Source organism: Alligator mississippiensis, chromosome 14 (assembly GCF_030867095.1).
Source record: "Alligator mississippiensis isolate rAllMis1 chromosome 14, rAllMis1, whole genome shotgun sequence".
Lineage (NCBI taxonomy): Eukaryota > Metazoa > Chordata > Crocodylia > Alligatoridae > Alligator > Alligator mississippiensis.
The window spans coordinates 32,807,743-32,827,623 of record NC_081837.1 but is presented as its reverse complement, the minus strand read 5'-3'; the positions used below and the strand labels follow the sequence as shown (position 1 = coordinate 32,827,623).

Below are 19,881 nucleotides of genomic sequence, written 5' to 3'. Positions count from 1 at the left end.
CAGTAGAAGCATTAACAAACATGGTAGAAGCACAGTTAACAAACGGCATCCAAGGGTGCTTGTACAGTTTCAATTTAGGGGAATGAAACCCTCCTTGTGTACAAGCGCCCCAAGCGATGCACTCCTACCTCCATGAAATGAAGAGCTGCTACATGATAACAAAAGTCAAGAACCATCCTTGTGTTAGAAAATATTCTTGATGGGAAAACAAAATGAAGAAACAGGTTGATGAAAGCATTGAAGGACTAACATGCATCAAAAGGTGATCAGGATCCTTTGTTCCTTGGCCTCCTTCAGTTGTTAACAGACCCATTACGTTTACGAAGTTCAGTTACACAGAAAGGTTATGGGCCAGATTGTGGTCCTGGTTTTGCTGGTGCCATTTGGTACTCAATGAGTTCACTCTGGATTTACACCAGAGCAAAGGAGAGTGGCAGCTGATACAAAAGATCAGATTCTGTTCCCATTCACACCAGTACAAAGCCACTGGTATCAGTGGAATTGATGCTTTTGGTACTGGTGCCAAAGAGAAGAGAAACATGCCGTTTGTGTCCAAAACAGCATCTATAGGAAAAAGCAGGGATCTTGAGTGGCCATAAATGAAGGTAGCTTGAATGGAACGATGTTAATTTATACCTGCAGAACGTCTGGCGTGCTCTGTTTTTAACGGCAGAATTTTTCATAATGGGTTGCCGAGTAGAAATATTCAGCAATGAAAATGGTACCAGATAAAAATAAATAAGCCCACCTCTGATTTGAAGCCAGCTCTAACAGAGGGCAAGCCACATCCTTGCTCCTACATATACACACATGGTTTATTTGGTCTTAAATAGTACTTACAAATGCAAGCTTTCACTCGAGTTCCCTGGGCCAGAGAATCTCAGCTAAGGCCAGGGTCTTTGTCAGCCATCAAAGGCCTGTGTGCCCCTGGCATGTGGTGTCACTGGTTTGACAGCACAGCAGGTAAGGAGGTTTGGCAGAAGCCAGACACTGAAGCAGGTATCTCCTGTGAGTCAGGAATGGGCTCAGCCACCTTCAAATGACTTTAAGTTTCATGAAATAGTTTTTCTTCGAATTCTGTAGGCTGCAGTTTTTGTGCCAGAGCTAGAGCCAAGGGAGAATCCTCCCAGATTCCCAGAATCGTCTCTTTTCCGTACAAGCAGGGGCACAGCTGCTGAGCCAAGCACAGACCTGGCCCTTCTAAACCTGACTTTCACATTTCCCGTATCTCTAATGCAGGGGTACGATTGGCAGAGCCTGCGGTTCCTAGCACGTGATGGTACACCATAGCTGCTGGGATCAGGCTGCAGCTCCCACAGCATGCTGGGAGCTATGGTCTTAGTGTAGAATTTCGTTCCTTGGAGAAATTCAGTCCCTAAACAGCACTCGATTTGAGACTGTTCTCATGCAGCCCTAGGGTCAGTGGTCAGCGTAGGCAGCTTTGCCTGAGAAGGTAAAGAGGGGGTGAGGGTCACATTGAGGGGCTTCAGGCTTGCTTATGGGAAACAATACATTGGAGAGGGGGGATATGGGGAATTCAAACCAAACACCAAGGGCATCCTATTGGGTAAGATATATGGCCTCTGCCCAGTTGCACTGCAGCTGCCTATCCCTGGCGAATGGTGCTGAGGGCTCAGCTTCCTCTAGCTCAGCATCTTGTGCCGATCGAAAACTGTCTTCCTTTGCTCCTGCACCTGCCGCTTCCACCGCTGCTGGGCTCCTTCCACCCTCTCCAGCACCGTGTTGGCTCTGGCACCAGAAGGAGTAGGTACCGCTGCCAGTGAGCGTGCATCCTGCAATGCAAAGAGAGGAGAGTGTTTATAGGGGGAAATCTCTCTAGTGCCAAAGGAAGCGGGTTCTCAGTTTGGAGAGAAATATTCACATGCAGAGCAATTTGGGGAGTTAATTTTCCCCGATATCCACAGGACTAGATTTTCAAAGATTTCCAGCATCAACTGCAGGTCTTCATGGTACCAAACCTCTATGGGGCTTGAACCTGGGACCATCAGTGTGCAGGCCCCCAGCACTTGAGTTAAAACAAGAACTATCAGGAGGTAGCTGTGTTAGGGTCTACTCTTCTTCTACAGACCAGCCAGTAAAAAAAGAAACTTTAGCAGCATCTACCCTGCTAAACTGAGCTGCATCAGCCCCTCTGGACATTCAGCCCATGCTTAATAATGTGCAAGTGGCCTGTGTTTCCCAAATTTCAGACCTGCTTATATGTTTGGTGGTGAATTTCTGGACCAAAGGAAACTGCAACTCTGTCCCACTGAGGGGGAGAGAGAAAGGGCTGTAGAGGTAGAGAGAGAGAGAGAGAGAAACCCTAATAGAAAAGAGGGAGGCTATATTCTCAGCACATATAAATTTGATGCAGTATGCCAAGTCATACCAGGTGAGGACCTGGCTCACAGACTTAAAGCTGTAGCAACCCATGTCAGCTGATTTATCAGGGCAGTTCTAAGCATAAACTGTTGCTATTTAATGTGCCCGTTCATAGCAGAGGTTTCTGTAATGTAGTGCTTATAGCGTTTGCTTAGCATGTGAAAGACTCCTGCTTCTGAACCATCCAGAAACACTGGAATTTCAAGCGACGGTGGCCCCCCAGGCTATGGCAGACCTCTGAATGCCCAAAGGCCCCGAAGAGAAACGGGGCTCCACTGCGCTAGGTGCTGTACAAAAGGGGTAACAGAGCTTGTCTGAAGGAGCTCACAGTTCACTCCTTTTAAAAAAAGAAGTCAAAGACCTTCTTGAAGCTATAGAGGGCCCAGCGGGCTACTGTCTGCCAATTTCTATAGCCCAACCCACACATGAAAGCAGTGTGGATGTACAGCAGCATGTTCAGCCACCTTTGAATCCTCACGCTAAAATCAGACAGGAGCCGCCTGACCTTCCCCTCATTCATGCTGGGTATGATCATACTGGGCCCGATATCTCCTTTTCTGACCCTGGGAAGTAACCCCATTATGGTCAATGGAACTCATTAAGTAGCTTTTGCAAAACCCAAAGCAAAAGGGCTCCCTTAGCCTAGTGCATTTCCAATAACAAATTGGACCAAAAATGGCTAACTGAGACAAGAAATGAAGAAATGTTTTCCCAACGTCCTGCAGATCCCTTCTGTCTGCGCCCCTTGCTACTCTATTGCCGGGGTTCTTGATGCTGGATGTGGCTGAGACAAAAATAACTGGGATAATAGCACTTGCTCATAGAGGAGACCAAGAAAATAGCCTTGGGTCAGCTGGGAGGGCTCCTGGGAGTAGAGGTAGGGGGCTGAGTCCTATCCATTCCACCTACCCAGCTTGCTTTTTCCTCCCATGAAAATCCCCTCCCCCCGTGCTGTGTTTCAGCTCCTCCCAGCCATGGGGAATTGTACAACTCCCTCCATCAAAAGGGAGCGTTCCTGCTGTAATTGCAGCATGCGGCGCTCTCTTGCATCCGGAAAGGCTAATTCTGGGTCTTTGTCAGGATTACAGCTCTGTGCAGCTCCCCAGCTCCTGTGGGGATTTCCTCAAGGGCTCCATGCCCCTCTCATCTCTTGCCATGTGGTTCTTAAAGGATTAATGCACCTTGCTTTCTTTGCACTCAGATCTGAGCGCCATCCAGTAAATGCACCTTCCTGTACAGTGCCCTGGGCTGGCACAGCATCTAAGGCCTCATGACTGTTGAGTTTGGCAGGGAACAAAACAGCAGCATGGAAAAAAGGCAGTGGGCTGGGGAGACCAGTCGCTGGTTAATTGCTTGGCTACAAACAGGTGCCGGGTACATCCTGAGGGCCTGTTGATATCAACAGAAGAACAAGGAGCTACAGAGCCATCAAGGAAGGAGTTAAAGGTGCATGGCTCCTCATCCTAACCTTGGTCCCAAGGAAGGCAGGAGTCCAATTCCCACTTTCTTTTAATGGGACCAGGCACAAATCCAGGATCACCACTCTGAGACCAAGGTGTGCAGTGGGTATTATGTCAGTAAGGAGGAAGACTTCATGTCTGGGGCACTCTTCTGCTTGGTAGCTGTGGCAAAAAGCTGCTTCCTTTCCCAGCTAGCAGGAGCTGGGTTTGGCTCTGCTTGAGAGGAAGCCAAACTGTATATTCCTCAGATGTGCAGGTGACAGATTCTCCGACCATAAACTCCCTGACTGGCAGCACAGGGATGCCAGCTGCTCAGTACAAGGGCAGTGTGTTGGGGAGCAGGTGCGTGCTTTGCACTCCCCCTCTGATAGGCTTTCTTCTTGTTTGGTAGCTTCTTGGTTTGAGTGAAGCACATGGCTGGTTTTTGTGTGCGAAGGGCAGAATTGGTCTCTGAGCCCAGTGAGCATGCTGCTGGGTGACTGCAGGGGCCAGTCTAAACAATTTTGCAGGGCTTCCTTGTCTGAGACCAGCCAACGTCTTTCTCCCATAGATCACTCCTCACAGCCACCTAAAAAACCTGCCTGTAGCTTCTTGAGTCTTCGGTCCTATCCTGGCCCAGAGCCTAGGCCAGGATGTAGAGAGGCCCTATGTGCTGATGCTGGGCAGTACAAACCTGAGAGCTAATAACTCCAAAGGAACCACACAGTCTTCCTGTGACTTGCAGCCTTGAGAGAGATTTCCCCTTCTCCCTTCTTTACTATGGCAAGCAAACAGGAGGGAAAGCCAAGCTTGACAGGGCAGGTATCCAGTGCTAACAAAACAATTATCTTCCATTGGAGATGCTGCACCTGCTTCAAAGACCCACTGAAGAGCACAGGATCAAGACTCTGCTAGCTAGGAGAGGATACTGGAGGCATTTTCCCATTGAATGTCCTTCAGATGTTTCAGGGAGTGGTGCGTTTCCCAGCTGGGGCTGTCCTCTTTCCAGCCAGGATCCACAAGGACTCTGGACAGCAAGTGCAACATTTCTGGCTGCCCAGAGAGCTCGCTGCCCTCGCAGCAATAAGGCTGCATCAGCAATACACTACAGTGGGTTGGCTGGAGAGAGCCAGGGAAGAGGTTGCAGCCTGAAGCTATCTCTGAAGTTGTCAGAGCTAGAAATTTAGATCCAAATTCTAGTTCACTAAGGCAGACTGCAGTTCTCTAGACCAGTGGCTTTTAACCTGTGGTAGGTGTTGCTCTATGTCGAAGGGGTCCACAAAAGATGACTATGATCAATCAGAAGTATGTGAATATTCATGCTTACAGTTCAAAGGTGTCTGCACTTCCATGTGAAATATTTTTTAGGGTGAAAAAAGGTTGAAAACAACTGCTCTAGACAGTATCCATTGTGGAATATCCAAAAGACAACACAGTGGAACAAACTGTACTTTGGTACCAAGCCTATGTAGCCACCTTAGAAATGAAATAGGATTTGAGCTTTTTTTAAAGTGAGAGAACCTGGAAAATCGGAGTACGCCATGCAGGCCACCCTGTGTTATCAGGAAGGAAAGGTGTTAGTTTATTTCTATAGAGACGAATATCCCTTACTTGTTCCCAACCTGATGTTTTTTTAGGTGGGGATCTGACTAATCAATTTTCTACAGTGAAATCAATGTGGTTCTCCTCTTACTTACATCAGTATCACACCTGTCAAACTATACTGATTTCAAAGAAATTACTCTTGACTTTATACCACTGTGTATAAGGGTTTTGGGCCCAATGGTTATCAAAGCTGGTGGGGTAGAATGGGTTTCTGCGTTCTGCATGATTTTGTTGCGTAGAACAAATCTTCCACAGTGAAACTGCTCTCAGGCGACTCTAACAAACTATCCCCATGGGGAGCAGGCACTTCTTTGAGGCAGGATGGGATGGATTGAATAGGATACTCCAGGCAAGTACATGTGTCACAAAAGGCTTTGCTAGTTACAGCCCCTCAAGCACATGCATTAGCTTCCTCTGTTCAAAGCATGTCTGAGCACCTGGATTACAGCTAATCAGGAGGGAGGCAGTACGTGCTGCAACCCAGGGCTTCCATAGCCTTTAGGGGTTGGAGAGAGAGGCAGATTTCTCATCTTACTCCTCAGCACACAACTAGGATCCTAATGCTCCTGAAAGGTGCTGTTTTATCTCAGAAGTGTGTCAAGGAAGATACCTCATTCCACAAGTACTTATAGTGGCAACTACTGTGGCGGCATGTAAACCACAATGTCCCGGGGGAACAGACAAGCCCCTTAAACTATTCCCTGGCCCACTGATTTACCTTAGAGCTGAGTCTTTCACCAAGGGTTTGTGCTGCTCCCAGTATGCATGTCAGTGGTATTCAGTCCCACTCTGCTTGCTGGAGGGGCCAGGCACATGTCAGGGTGATTTCCCCTCTTGCCTCCACCCTCTCCCATCTCCTGCTGTCATGCATCCCCATGTGGGCCTGACGTGAAGGCAAACTGCCAAGTGGAGCTAGCTGGCCAGAGGCTTCAGAGCCATGCAGTGACAGAACTCAGGACCAGAGCAGAATGTGCTTCCAAGACAACCCCATGGGCAGGGAAGCATGCTCTCTTGGGGCTAAGACTGGTGAGGCCACTTTGGGAGTGCTGTGTCCAGTTTTGAGTTTTCCGTGTCCCCTACTATGGAAAGGATGTGGACAAATTGGAAAGAGTCTAGCGGAGGACAATGAAAATGGTTAAGGGCTAGGGCACAAGACTTGAGAAGAGGCCGAGGGAACTGGGCTTATTTAGTCTACAGAAGAGAAGACTGAGAGGGGATATGATAGCAGCCTTCAACTACCTGAAGACGGGTTGCAAAGAGGATGGAGCTGGACTGTTCTTAGTGGTGGCAGATGACAGAACAAGGAGCAGTGGTCTCAAGTTGCAGCAAGGGAAGTTTAGGTTAGATAATAGGAAAAACTCTCACTAGGAGGGTAGTAAAACACAGGAACAGGTTACCTAGAGAACTTACGGAATCTCCATCTTTGGAGGTTTTTAAGACTTGACTAGACAAAGCCTTGGCTGGGATGATCTAGTTGGGGATGGTCCTGCATTGAGTAGAGGGTTGGACTAGATGTGACCCCCTGAGGTCCCTTCCAACCCACATTTTCTATGATTGTAAGACTGGACACTGAACTTGCACCTTCCCCAAGCTAAGCACCCAGCAACTAGGCTGAGCCAAGTCCTCAATAGTTTACACAGGATCTGCTCATGACCAAGTCAACATAGGGACTTGAGTTGGGATACCTCCATGGGCTCCAGCTGGTCTCAGTTAAAAAACTGTGGGTGTGAAGGCCAGCTAAAGAGAAACACAGCTCCAACTTGCTAAGTGCCATGGACCTTAATGACAGACCAGCCACAAACAACAGAGACACCTGAATGAAAAAGTGTCCTTGAGACATGCATTCCAAGGAAACGGCAGCATCAGGCCCTGTAATCAGCCTTCTGTATCTTTCAATTACAGCGTGAAGCAGGGCTACAATTAGCACATTATAGCTAATCACTACATGTGCAGCCATTCCACTCCTTTGCTATCAAGGCTGCCATTACTGCACAATAATAACCAGTTTTGCTTCTGATATTTCCTCTCCCAGAGGCCACCCACATTCCCGCTCCCCTTACCCACCCCCCACTTTCCACAGCACCCTGCTCACGGATGGGAGCCATCACGGAAGGAAGAGGCAGGATACACAAAACTAAATCCTAGTGCCTTTGCTCTGAAAATCTTCAAAGTCAGTGGACACTTTGCTTCTGTCTGGGTCTGGGCCTCTGACCCACAAAAAAAAAAATCAGTGGTATTTGCAGGCTGCTTGGGCAGTAAGTTCACTGTGGTAAATAGCTGTGAGACAAACCTCACATGAGCAGGGTAGCCTGGACCAGCTCTTTGTCCTCCAAAATGCATGTGAGCTAAATAAGAGATCTCCCTATGCTGGTAGCATGTATTTTTCCTCTTTATGCACGCCATATCAGATCCTCCCCCAGATACACAGCCAGCACAATATAATGTGAAATACCCAAAGCTGAGTTGAAAACAAAGCAGGCAAGTACAACTGGGGTCAGTCATCAGATCATCCTGTGTTAGAAAACTACCCCAAAATGGAACAACAATTGCCATGATGGGGCAGGCTCTTCACCTCCTCACGGTGCTTTCTGTGTGCGTGTGGGGTGTAATCTAGCAGGGCAAAGGTAACAAACATGGGGTAGGGCAGAGTCAGAGATCAAAACTCCCTTGAAATGTAGCATTTTGGGCCCAGAAACCTGCCTAACTTCTCTCCCAACTATACAGTTGGTCCAATAAAAGATATCATCTTGCTTTTTGTGAAGCAGTGATGGGTAGGCCAAGTGGTTTATGGCACATGCTAAGAGTAAGCCCAGCTGAAGACAATTACAGCAGGGGCTCCACCCCTGCTGACCTTGGGATGCAGTGAGAATACCTGAGGGGGGGTAGGAAGTGAGTGCAGAACATGCTCAAGGGGATGCACAAAGAATAGGGAGGTGAAGGGTCAAACATCAATAGCATCTGTTGTTTTGTCACTGCCCTCATTGTCCTGCTCTTCCTTTCCCTTATCCTCATATCTCCCTTCTAATTTTCCCTCCTGTGGCCACATCCTCCAAGTCACCCCACATACTCTAGAAAGATGCCATCACCTCATTCTCCTCCTCGTTGTGCAGGGGCTGGGTATAGGCATCTGGCTTCCGGATCAGCGGGTCGACCAGCATGAGGAAGGCCATGTAGAGCAGCAGTGCCCCGACCACTGACAAGTAGATGATGATGATAACCTGTGGGGTTGGTAACAAAAGATCATCAGTGAGAGCTCTGATAATCTCCACGCCTCAAGTTGTCTTCACAAGCCAGTCCCTGGCTGATGAGGCTAGGAGAAAACAATCCCTACAGTCCAAATTATCATATTGTTGCTCACTAGGAGGTTTCTGGAACTTCCTTTTGAAGCAGCTGGGGACTCTTGGAGCCAGAATAAGAGGCTAGATGGGCCCATGGCTTGATCCAATCTGCAAATCCTTAAACAACCTCAGCAAGGCGACTGGTGCTTCCACACAGTCTGCCTCCCCACTACCATCAGCCCTCCTTGTTTCCCAGAAATGGTGTGGGGTGAGCCACCTCCTGCTCTGGGCCAGGTGGTGGTGGGGAGGAAGCTGGAGTAGGAGTGGAGGTAGGTGGGACAGGATCTCAAAAAGCCCACAGATGATGAGCAGGGCTGAAAACAGGGGCAGGCAGCAGTGAAAATGGAGCTGAGTGGTGATGGGCTCACTTCTCAGAGAACGTTATAGATGGACCTTGTAAAAGAATGAGGTGGGGGGGATCATCAAGGAGAAAGGCAGGGCCATTTTCATGGAAGGATGAGCGGGGAGTTGTTCCTCCTGGCTACCCCACAGCCAGCAGCATTGACACCACTTTCTTCTCAGCCAGTGTCTCCCATCTTGGCCTCAGACACCTTCACTCCCCTTCCCCATCTCACAGATGGGAGACTGAGATATGGGGAAGGGAATACCTTGACCAAGGTCATACTAGGAGACAGTAGGAGGGTCTCAGCACCCCCAAAGTGCTTTGAAGGAGGAAGCTCTGTTTAATTCCTAACATAGCCTGTTCAGGTCATCCCTCAGCTGGGAGAACCATAAAGGAAGGGGCATGAAAAGGCCTTGCTCCCCTGTCCCTGAAGACAACACATCATCTTCATCTTCCCCATTATAATCATTAAGGTCCCAATCCAAGTCCTTTGTCTTATCCCATATCCTCCATAGTGGTCTTCCCTGCATAACTCTGCCTGTGAGGTGCACAGCGTGGGGATAGTGAAAGCTGTGGGGCTGGGTCCACTGCTACCTTGATGGTGGTGGTGCTGCGCTCCTCATACTTGCACTCACACAGCAGGCAATAGGCTTCAACATCACGGCCTGGCACTGGCATTGGCTCCACCACATGCAAGCAGTTGCTGCAACACAAATAAGCCAGTGTAAGCAGTAGGACAAGGGGAAGGCTGTGCTGGGGGGGTGAGGGGCACTGGAGTTCTGGTGTCTGCAGTATTGTCATTGCTGTCACTGCTAGCCAGGACCATTACATAGGGTGACCATATGTCCTGGTTTGGCTGGGACAATCCTGGATTACAGAGGCTGCTGAAAATTAAAATGAGTGCCCTGGGTGCAGGGCAGGGAGGCAGAGCATCATGAGCTGTGAAATAGGAAGCCTTGGTAGATGGCAAATTAAATTGCCTTAAAATAAGTTAGCTTGGTTAGTGGAATGAGCATTTAAAAGGGGAGACGATTTTTAATGCCTGTGAAGTAGAGAACAGTGGGTCATTAATGGACCACTGACTCCCTTAATTGCCTGAATACCAGAGCTGAATCACACATCCCTGCCCCCTCCTCTGCCTGCAGCAGCATGGTTGACTTGAGGGATAGGGTGGGGAGGGGCATGAATGCTGTGTGCCCCCGGAGGCTGGTGGGGCATGGCGACCACGCGCAGGTGGCGGCGGCAGCAGGGCATAGTGGTGGTGAGCGGGGAGCTCCCACAGGCAGCTGCGCTGGTGTTGGTGGCGGGGGCGGGCCGAGTGAGGAGCTCCTGCAGTTGGCTGCAGCAGTGTTGGTGGTGGAGAGGGGGTGGGAGGCGGTGAGTGTCAAGTGGCAGTCGGCGACCACCCGCAGATGCCACTGGCAGTGTCAGCAGCAATCGGGGACCATGCGCAGATGCTGCCAAGGAGGGGTGGTGGTAAGTGGTGACCACCCACAGGTGCTGCCGGCAGTGTTGGCAGCGCTTTTTGCAGGGAGAGCATTGACAAGCTCAGGATGTGCACGTGCACCTGCGTGCACCCCCTACACATTGCCAATGGGGAGGGGGGAGTGTCCTAGTTTTCACATTGCCCCTTTTGGTCACCCTACCATTACACTGCTGAAGAGCCAGAGAGAAACACTGGCCCTGCCTACTTCCAGCACCGTCTACAGGGAACCCTCTTGGTGTTCCTTATAGCTGAAAGAGACAATGAAAGAGAGAATGATGGCTCAGCCATCACTCTGATCTGCTAGTATAGGAAATGGGCATTGGGAAGGGGCAGGAAGAGGGCAGCCTCCAGCCAGCATCCAGGAGACAGGTACCAACCTTCACAAACCTGCCCCTCGCTAAGGGATCCCTTTCCAAAGACAATGAATGGGGGCTGTGAGCTGGACTTGATGACCTTAATTTGATTTAATTCCTTCAATAGAAAACCATCTAGTAGAAACATATCAAAACAAGGCAGTGAAAAAGAGAAAAGAAACAGGGAAAGACTGCATATAGATATAAGATAATGCTTAGGAGAGTGCCTGAAGTAGCACTCCATAGAGCAGGGCAGATCCTGCTAATCTCTATCTACTCCACAGGTATTAAGGACCCTCTGTCTTTTAAGGGTCTTGATGTTCCACTATTCAAACTAGCCTTTCCTCTACAATGTTGCTGTCTGTTAGCCAGTCCTGGTGATGTCTCTCTTCTGTTTCACAGCTCTGCAGATTATTTTTAGCTTTAGCGAAAAACCTTCTCTCAGATGTGGTAATATTTAACTCAGATGTAGAAATACTGACAATTGGAGGCTGTGTCAAGACACAAGAAGGCTAGATTTTATGAATCTAAATAAGATGTTCATTTAAGTATATTCTTTTTGACCATCTTGACTATTTTATGCCTAGTTTGTTGTGTTTTTCTTTGTAAACAATATATAATCTAACAAATTAGAGTACATTTCAATAGTTATATTTGTCTCTGCTTTCACCGTAAACTGAATAATATAGTGCTAGCCTCCTGGCATGTTGACAAAGCTTCTCATTTCACTCTGACTGGCAAAAAATGTGTGTTGTATTATATGAAATGATGTGCTACACCATCTGCCCTCTGCCCCCTTTTCGAAATCCTAGATCCACTCAACCTGTTTAGTTCCCAGTTCTGCCCTTGGCTTTGTGGATGACCTTGAGCAAATCCCTTCCTCTAACTTAGGTTTCCTTGCCCTGAGCATGGAGATAATGTGGCTGATCTCCTTTGTGAAGTGTATTGAACCGTACTGATGAGAGATAGTAAATGAGAGCCAGGAAATATTGTTAGATGGATTCTGCTGTCTAAGAAACAGACTTGACTGATATTATGAGTAGAAACTGTGGGGCTATGAATCACCAAGCTACAGTCTTTTTAACCCTCAGCCATTCAGTCCTGCCTATTTCCTGGTGTAAAGAAACGTGTATGTGGGACCCCTCGTCTTAAACCTGCAGCTGAGAAGTGTTGCATTTCCCATCCCCGCATGACAGGGAACACTGTCTTTCAGTAACTATCTTGCCATCTCCTGGAACAGCTCAGAAGGATGTTGAATGATGGGGTCTTGGGGGAATTTGAAAAAAGTACATTAAGTCCCCAGGTCTTAACAAACATGGATACCAGTCTGTCCTAGAGGCTGTGGCGGTGCCTCCTTGCCTATATTAGCCTGAATGGAGGCATAGGCTGGAAAAATTAAAGCTATTAAAGAAGCCTGGAAGAAGAACAGGCTGTACAGGGCAGGAGTCAGGCCTCCTTGCTCAGTCTGTGTAGCTTTAAAGCCCTGCAGACAGCAAGCAGCAACACCTCAGTGGCAGGATGATTTAGCAGGCAGTACTAGTCCTTAGGACCCAGGGAGCTACAGCGCTAACTTCAGTGTAGGCATAGGACAGGCAGGTGTGGAGGGCTTAGGTTTTCTCCTCCTATTCAGCTCGGTCAATCCCCTGAATATCAATAAGTCCCTCTTCAGTTACAGATGTGGAAGTCCCCAGGACCCAGCTCTGCTGTTGCCCTTCAGTCCTGACCCACAGCCCCTCCTATCCCAGCCCTGGACTCCTCACATGCACAGCTCTGCCCATGTGGCTCAATCCCGACCTGCGATTCCTGTTACTCCAGTCATGGGCTGTGCCCAAAGAGAAACTGCAGACTGCACAGTTGTGTGCAATACAACTGGACTGTGGGGGAGAAAGAAATAAGAATGTATAAGCAGCAGTAGCTCCATTTGTGTACTCTGGGTAAGTCAAGTCAACAGCCTTGCACCTGTGCTAATACAGCAGATAACTGGGCATCAGCCCAACTGTAAATGACACTTCAGTAGATGATTTTCTATGTGGTTGGGCCTCCTCCCTGTTACAGGGAGGGGTTTTGTACATTGGGAATTTAGTCTCATTATGTCTGGTGAGATAGGGAAAATTATGATCCATTTTACACATGGTGAACTAATGGACACAGAGCTTAAATATGTTATACAGGGAGAATGTGGTAGAGATGGGAATTCAAGCTAGTTTCTGAATCCCAGGTCAGTATCTTAACTTCAAGGCCACCTTTCCCCGCTCTACCTGCTCTATGCAACAGAAAGCTGAGGAGCTTCTGAGAGCTGATTCTCCTGTCTGTAGATGGCACTCTGTGCATAGGATACACCACAGCTCTGCAAGAAAGATGCTAGGGAAGAGTTTATCTGTTACTTACAGTGCACAAGGAGCCACACAGACCGGGGAGGGACAGTTTTGGAGCTCAGTACAGAAGCAGGGAATTACAGGTATTATTTAAAAACCATCATCCTTATACTTTGTGTATTTTAAGTGCCTTTTCCCCCTCGTTCTCTATAATGCAGCATGATCTGGTTGTCAAAGCAGGAGACTGGGACTCCGGTCCCCTGGATACCATTCCCTGCTCTAGTTGTGTCACCTTGGAGGGTCATTTCCTTTCCCTATGCCACAGCTTTCCTACCTGTAGTGCTGAACTCATGATACTGCCCCAGCTTGACCCCAAGGCTCAATAAAGTGTCCGCTGTTCCTGAACAGAAAGATGATGCATTGATTTTTTCCTTGCTACGCTCTGAAGAACCAAGTGCAACTGCAAAGGACAAGTCTACAGGGCAGATATCTCCTTAAGGTCCAGGGCATGGAGTTGCATCTTTATCTCAGTATGGGCAATGCCCATTGCCAGGCAGTACAAGGGCTGTTGGTGTGCGGGCTCAGCTGTGAGACTTGAGTGTTTTTTCCTCAGTAAAGAGCTGTCACATACTATCTCTACTGTAAACTAAACTCTAGCTTGAATTCCCATCTCTACCACTGATTTTCTGAATCCAAGCCCCAAACCGTAGGGTTGTTAGGACTGAACCAGGCTTTCTGGCTGAAGCCCACCATTGCCTTTACAGTGAAACCCCACTCGTCTTCTTGGGTGGGGGGTGACTCACCAGTCCTTCTGTGACACATTCCTGTTGTAAATGTGCCCAATGATATTCCTGTAAGGGGGGCAGATGCATTTGCAGCGGATGTCCTCAGAGCTCTGCATGGGGAAGAGGAGACTGTATTAGTGAAGGTAACCAACGGCAGCTGGTAGCTAATTAAGAAGCTCTGACCCCACCACAGACCTGGTGCTTCTCCCTTTTCAGCCTGCTTCAGTCACTCACTGGTCAGACTCTCACCCCTGGGCAATCATAGCATCTTTCCCTGAGACACCAGCAGGTCTCCAAACAGACTGCTACAGGGATTGAATCCTCCATTTTCAAAAGCACAGCCTGAGAGGTAATCTCCCTTAGGTCTCTGTGGTATATGGTGAAAGGCAGGGCTGTTCAACTGGTGGCCCATGGACCTCATGTGGTCCCGACGGGTTAACATGTGGCTCCCGGGCTGGTGGTCTGGGCACTGCTCTCCACACCATGCCAGCAGTTGCTGCCACTGGAGTCTCTGGGCTACCTCCATCCTTCTCAGGCTTCTGCTGCCTGACTGCACCTCTGTGGCTCTCAGCCAGTCCAGTTGGATAGCCCTGGCATGCATCATGCAGGTTCACCAGTTCCCACTCCATCCAGCAGAAACCAGTGCTACCCTCCCCTCTGCCCCCTTCCCCATCTCCCCACTACACTACCCAGTCTGTACTCGTCACCTCTGCACCTTTCCACAATGGACCAATGATTTCTTTGTTCCCCTGTCTCAGTTGCATGAAGGACCGTGGCCACTCAGAATCTATCCCCTACCATGCCCTAGCTCTCACCTTGCTGGCCTGTGCCAGAGGTGTTAGGACACACCACACTACAGCCATCAGGGACAAGAGTTGCATGCTTTTCCAAATGTGCTGGGAGAAAATCATGGTGATCTGAAATGAGGAAATAAGAGTGTCAAAGGTAGCAGAGCATCCAGTCTCAGCTGAGGTGCTGGTCTCTCTGTCCTCTTCCCCAAATTCCCCAACTCCACGCAGGCAGTATTTCCCTAGAGTAGCGGTGCTGAAACTTCCAGCCGCGTGAGTTGGATGGGGCTGCAGGGGCCAGTTCCCATGGGGTGGGGGTTCCCATCTGTGGGTTGGATCCAGGATCAGTTTGGAAAGTGGGGTCTGTCTGTGGATGCACTCTGGTGCATCAGGCCAGCACCATGCGCTGGATCCTGCCATGGACCGGCTTTGGAAGCTGCAGCAAATGATGCTGCCACTCTCCCACTGCCAAATTTCTGGACTTGTGGGGAGTCCTGTGGGTGGGAGGACACAGACCCACAGGCTGTATTTGGTCAGCAGGCTGGAGGTTGAGCACCGCTGCCTTAGAAAATTAGTATTTAAATTGCAGTAAACTTTAGGGGCTCCACCCAAAAGCAGGGAATCGGGTACATGCACACATAGTAAAAGTCACTGTTCCAAAGAGCGTTTGCATTTAAACAGACAGGCTAGACTAAGGGTGGGAGGGGAGACAGAGGTCAAGAGGTGGGCAGTACAGTATCACCAGCCTGACAATGGCAGGGAAACTTTTGTTTCCAATCACTCATAGGAACTAGCACAGTACCACAAGCAATTTTCCAGTTTGTATTGGCTGTTTGGTTTTCTAGGGCAGAGAGAGTGAAAGATCTTTGGGGATTTATTTTATTACCTTTGGAGAACCATTCAACAGCTATTTTACCAAAGGGAACTGAACTGGAAAAATCAAGAAAGCTGAACAGATTAAAGACTGTCCACTAGAGTCCCATGATGAATAGCCTCTAGACATTACTGAAAGACTGATATTCAGTAATGAATCAAGAAAGGGCCAATTCTGTAATTAGGTCTGCACGGGCAAGCCCTTACTTCACGTTAACTGCAGGTCTAGTTACAGGGATGAAAACTAATATTATACACTGTTAACCCTAAAGCTACTAAGAGAGAACTGACTCTTCTGCTTAATTCAAGGTCTAGGGCTAGTTCATTTCTACAGCAGGTACTTATATTTGCATGGGTCTACATAACTCTGTTTTGCTCTTGTATTTTCCTGTGATCCTTTGGTCCAGTTACCCTCCTGGCACTGCATTTAATATAGGCCATGTGCATCATAAGCTTTTGGGTTTGGGCCAAAGATCAAGGCAATTACTGAGGGACCTCCAAGTGGAAGTCTGTCCACTGATTTTGAACACACTTTGGATCAAGAACTTAACATGGTATGAATGCTTTGGAAGCAAGGCCACAATGTAGTACAGCACAACCCAGAGAGATCACTCTTCAGCTTGCTTTTCCTTCTTCAGCTTCCAGATCTTTGCTTTAGGCACCGCTCCACACGGCCACCCCATGTGTTTGCTTCTCCATGTAACTAACAGGAAAATACCAGGCAGGCCCCAGCCTTTTGTGGGTTGTTGCAGCGTGGATCTGAGGCAGGTATGAGCAGTGTTTGGCCCTTAAGTGCTAAAGGGAGTGAAACTATTAAAGCAGGGTGCTGCAGCATGCGAGGGTGCCAGGAGATCCTTCTTAGGCTGCTGACACCGACACAGGATTCACAGGATAAACCCAGAGACTTCAAATAGGAATCCACAAAGTTGAGAACATTTTGCCCTGTGATCTTCTTGTGTTTTTTGCCACAAAAGAATTTATCTATTATTTTTTGTAGTCAAAAAACGAGTGCAAACAAAGAGCTGGCATTATCTGAGGGGTGCTTGAGTCAAAAAAGGTTGAGAACCAGTGCCTTAAAACATCCACTTTGGAGCAGGATTATATATCTCTAGTCTACTAATCCTTCAGGCCTCTTTTTGTTTGAGTAACAGGAAATTGGGGCTGAATCGACAACTGACTTTGGGGTCTAAGTAGGATCCAGCTGCCACAGTAGGGGCCTAAGTCCAAGATTTGGATCTTCAGAATCCCTCTTCGCTATTGAGCAAAGTCTGCAGGCCCCTAAGTTTCCAATAGCCAATTTTCACAAGAAGGGGATGCAGGTTAAAATACCCTGAAGCACACGAAAGAACTGAACCCACATCTCTCATATGATGGATATCTCAACAGAGCAAATTAGTATGGACACATTTGCGCAGTGCTGTGACTAGGGGAGTGGAGCAAGGCAGGCTGGTCTGTTGAAAGCTAGGGTTGCAAAAGCAGTCTGCAATGACCTGCAGCTCTGCTACCTCCAGCGTGGTGGAGAGGAGAGCGGGGAGTGGACTGCTCTCCCGTTTGCTCCACCTCCCCTCTCCCAGAGGGCCCGCTCTCCCAGAACCAGGAGGCCCTATGCCCGTCTGCCAGAACTAGGAGACCAGCTGCTTCTGGTTGGAGAGGTGGGAGACATCAATTCTGGCAGTCGGGCATGGGGCTTCGGTTTCCCAGTTCCAAGGTCTCCTGGTTCTGGTGTTGGGGGGCAGAGACAATCTCCCTGTTGGGGAGGGAGAGAGTACAGCACTGTGGGATGCTGGAGCATCCAGGGCTCCCCTATCATGCTCAGGAAATTGTTGACCCCACACTGAAAATCATTAATCTGTTTTGAGTAACCTCCAGCGGTGGCGTCATTGCATCTCTGATGACCTGACAGTCTTACGCTGTCCAGACTCGCAAGTCCTGAAAATCCAGTGCACATGACAACTAAAATACAAATCGTTTTAAGAAAGCACCACAGCTTTCCCACAGCACATAACTGCCCCCAGAAACTGATTGCAGAAGCTACTCTAGAGTCTCAGCTGTGCGCAAAACCAGGATCTGTCAGTTCTTGGGCCCAGGATGTACAATACCTTAGCTAAGGAGCAGCTGAACCTGCATGGCTGCCAGGAACTACAATTAGACAGCAATTCAAGCTAATTAGTTTGCATTTGGAAATACTTCTTGCAAATTTAGATTGTATTTGACGCCATTTCTGTTTCTGTACAATCCCAACCGCAGCATGCAGAGAGGCTCACTGCAACACTGGCTGCAGGAGCAGTTATTCTAAGCATCCCCCCCACCCCCTCCCCAGTCAGCATTAAAGGCTGTAAATCAAAGTGCCCTACAAAGGTCTCCCACTTTGCAACAAAAATTAAAATCATCATATTCACCTTAGAAGAGAACTGACACCCACCCGGCAATCTCCCCGCAGCTCCTAAAAGGATGGAAGCCGCACCTCCTTGGCAGCGATTGGCTCTTGGAAAAGATCCTCTTTGGTCCAGACCATAACAGACAGCCCTTAATCCCAGCCAGCAGTTCATGCCCAGGGTTTCACTAAGGGACTAGAAATCATTTCTCAACCCCACTGTGGCAAGAAAAGGAAAGCTAGAGTTGCAAAATGGGATGCTCTTGCGAAGCATTCCTGCCAAAGTACAGTGCCAAAAATGTAATGTGAAAATGCCACATAGGAGGGGACTATGGGTTAATGAATCCTTAATTATTATTTTATGTTAAATGTACAAAGCTGGTCATGTTAAAGTACCTTATGATCAAAACCTTGGGGTCCTATTCCTGTGTGACTGAGTTAGCCACTGCTTGTCACCCTCCTTTTTTTCCCCACTGGCCGGGAGGTGATAATGATACAAACCTGCCCAGACTAGGGACAGTATGAGTGGTTGGGAAAGACCTAGTTGATATTCAGGGAGACTGCTGGTTCCCCTCTCCTCAGGGTGAACGGTAGCAATATTAGACTTTCTTCTCCGTGAACGCACCTCCAATCTTTACTTGGAGGGACACTTCCCTGGGGTGGGAGGCAGTTAGAGCTGGATCCTGAAAGGAGATTAAAAGGAATTAGGCATCCAAGTCTTCTTGAAGTTTGCATGGGGTGAGAACATGTCTTCATAGCCATTTGGCCCTGGTCCTCTGGACTGAACTGGATTGACTCATGTCAGATGGCAACAGATTTTAGTCACTATGCACCAAGTCAAAACCTGAATGTGTATTTCAAGGGTTCCCAAACTGGCACAAGTCCCCCTGGGGATACATGTCTGGGGAGTATGCAGGTGAAATTTGTGTAATAGCAGATGCTGGTAGGGCTACGCAGGCAGCTGGTATATCTGGAATGGGGTATGCAATAAGATAAAGTTTGGGAACCTCTGGCCTACCTAGAGGGAAAATTCTTTCCCTGTTACCCACTAGGGTGACCATCATAGAGGACAGTCTGGTTGTCCTCTGTCCTCTATTGATACAAAACCTGACGCCTTTATGTCCTCTATTTTTCTCTTGAAGAGAGAAAAATAGAGGACATAAAGGCATCCAGTTTTGTATCAATAGAGGACAGAGTAGAAGAAAACCGGAATGTCCTCTATGATGGCCATCCTATTACCCACCCGTGATACATAAATCACTCTACAACAGGTCAAACTTGACTATCTAGTTCCTTTGTGAAAGCATAGGGCTTCTGGAGGACAAGCTGTTTTGACTTTCTCTGAGATGTTCGAACATTGGCGACAGCTGAGTGGGGTTTGACCAGTGTGCACTGATGTTCCTGCCAGTACTTTTAAAACCCAGGGGTTCCTGACTTGAGCATCTTCTAGTCAGTAAATTTCACAGCAGAAAGGATTTTCCCTTCCCTTGGCACGCACTGTTGGTAGTTTTGCCTTCCTCTGTGGCATCCTTTCCCTAAGATTTTCTAAGCATGCATTAACCAACTACTTGCACACCACACCACCTTTTTTCCCCTTGTGTCATGTTATAGGATGTTCTTAGTGTTTCAGGTCCAGCGCCTTGTTAACTGTGGGTCTTAAAGGTTGATTCTGAAGATATGGCAGCAAGTGATGGCAGACTGCCTGCTGAAGCTGGTGGGCAGCGTGCTGATGCAGAAGGAGCTGTGGCAGCCAAGGACTGCCTCTGAATGCAGGGGGTTTGATGACTCAGAAATCGTCTT

At 48.3% G+C, this 19,881-nt stretch overlaps 1 protein-coding gene across 3 annotated transcripts; it reads right to left on the bottom strand.

Moving 5' to 3' along the window:
* Positions 1–794: 794 nt before the first annotated feature.
* On the bottom strand, positions 795–19,218 carry TMEM9 (transmembrane protein 9). 3 transcript variants are annotated; one of them, XM_019492601.2, is made up of 6 exons: positions 18,707–19,218; positions 14,862–14,963; positions 14,065–14,156; positions 9,702–9,810; positions 8,513–8,644; positions 795–1,793 (listed from the first exon to the last, which is right to left on the bottom strand). In XM_019492601.2, exons 2-6 carry the CDS (start codon positions 14,955–14,957, stop codon positions 1,644–1,646), a joined length of 579 nt encoding a protein of 192 aa, XP_019348146.1. In that variant the 5' UTR covers positions 14,958–14,963; positions 18,707–19,218; the 3' UTR covers positions 795–1,643. The 3 variants fall into 3 exon arrangements, with proteins under 3 accessions (XP_019348146.1, XP_014464893.1, XP_014464896.1); XM_014609407.3 differs by having other exon boundaries at positions 18,107–19,217; XM_014609410.3 differs by lacking the exon at positions 18,707–19,218 and adding an exon at positions 18,130–18,219.
* Positions 19,219–19,881: the final 663 nt, after the last annotated feature.

Bases quoted from the DNA above. Each gene is read 5' to 3' on its own strand.
- TMEM9 (XM_014609407.3), bottom strand. From the start codon at position 18,256: ATGAACTGCTGGCTGGGATTAAGGGCTGTCTGTTATGGTCTGGACCAA. The intron at 14,964-18,106 runs GTGAATATGATG...TCCTCATTTCAG, and splicing joins GGTGTCAGTTCTCTTCTAAG to ATCACCATGATTTTCTCCCA. The intron at 8,645-9,701 runs GTAGCAGTGGAC...CCAACCCCACAG, and splicing joins GCAGCACCACCACCATCAAG to GTTATCATCATCATCTACTT.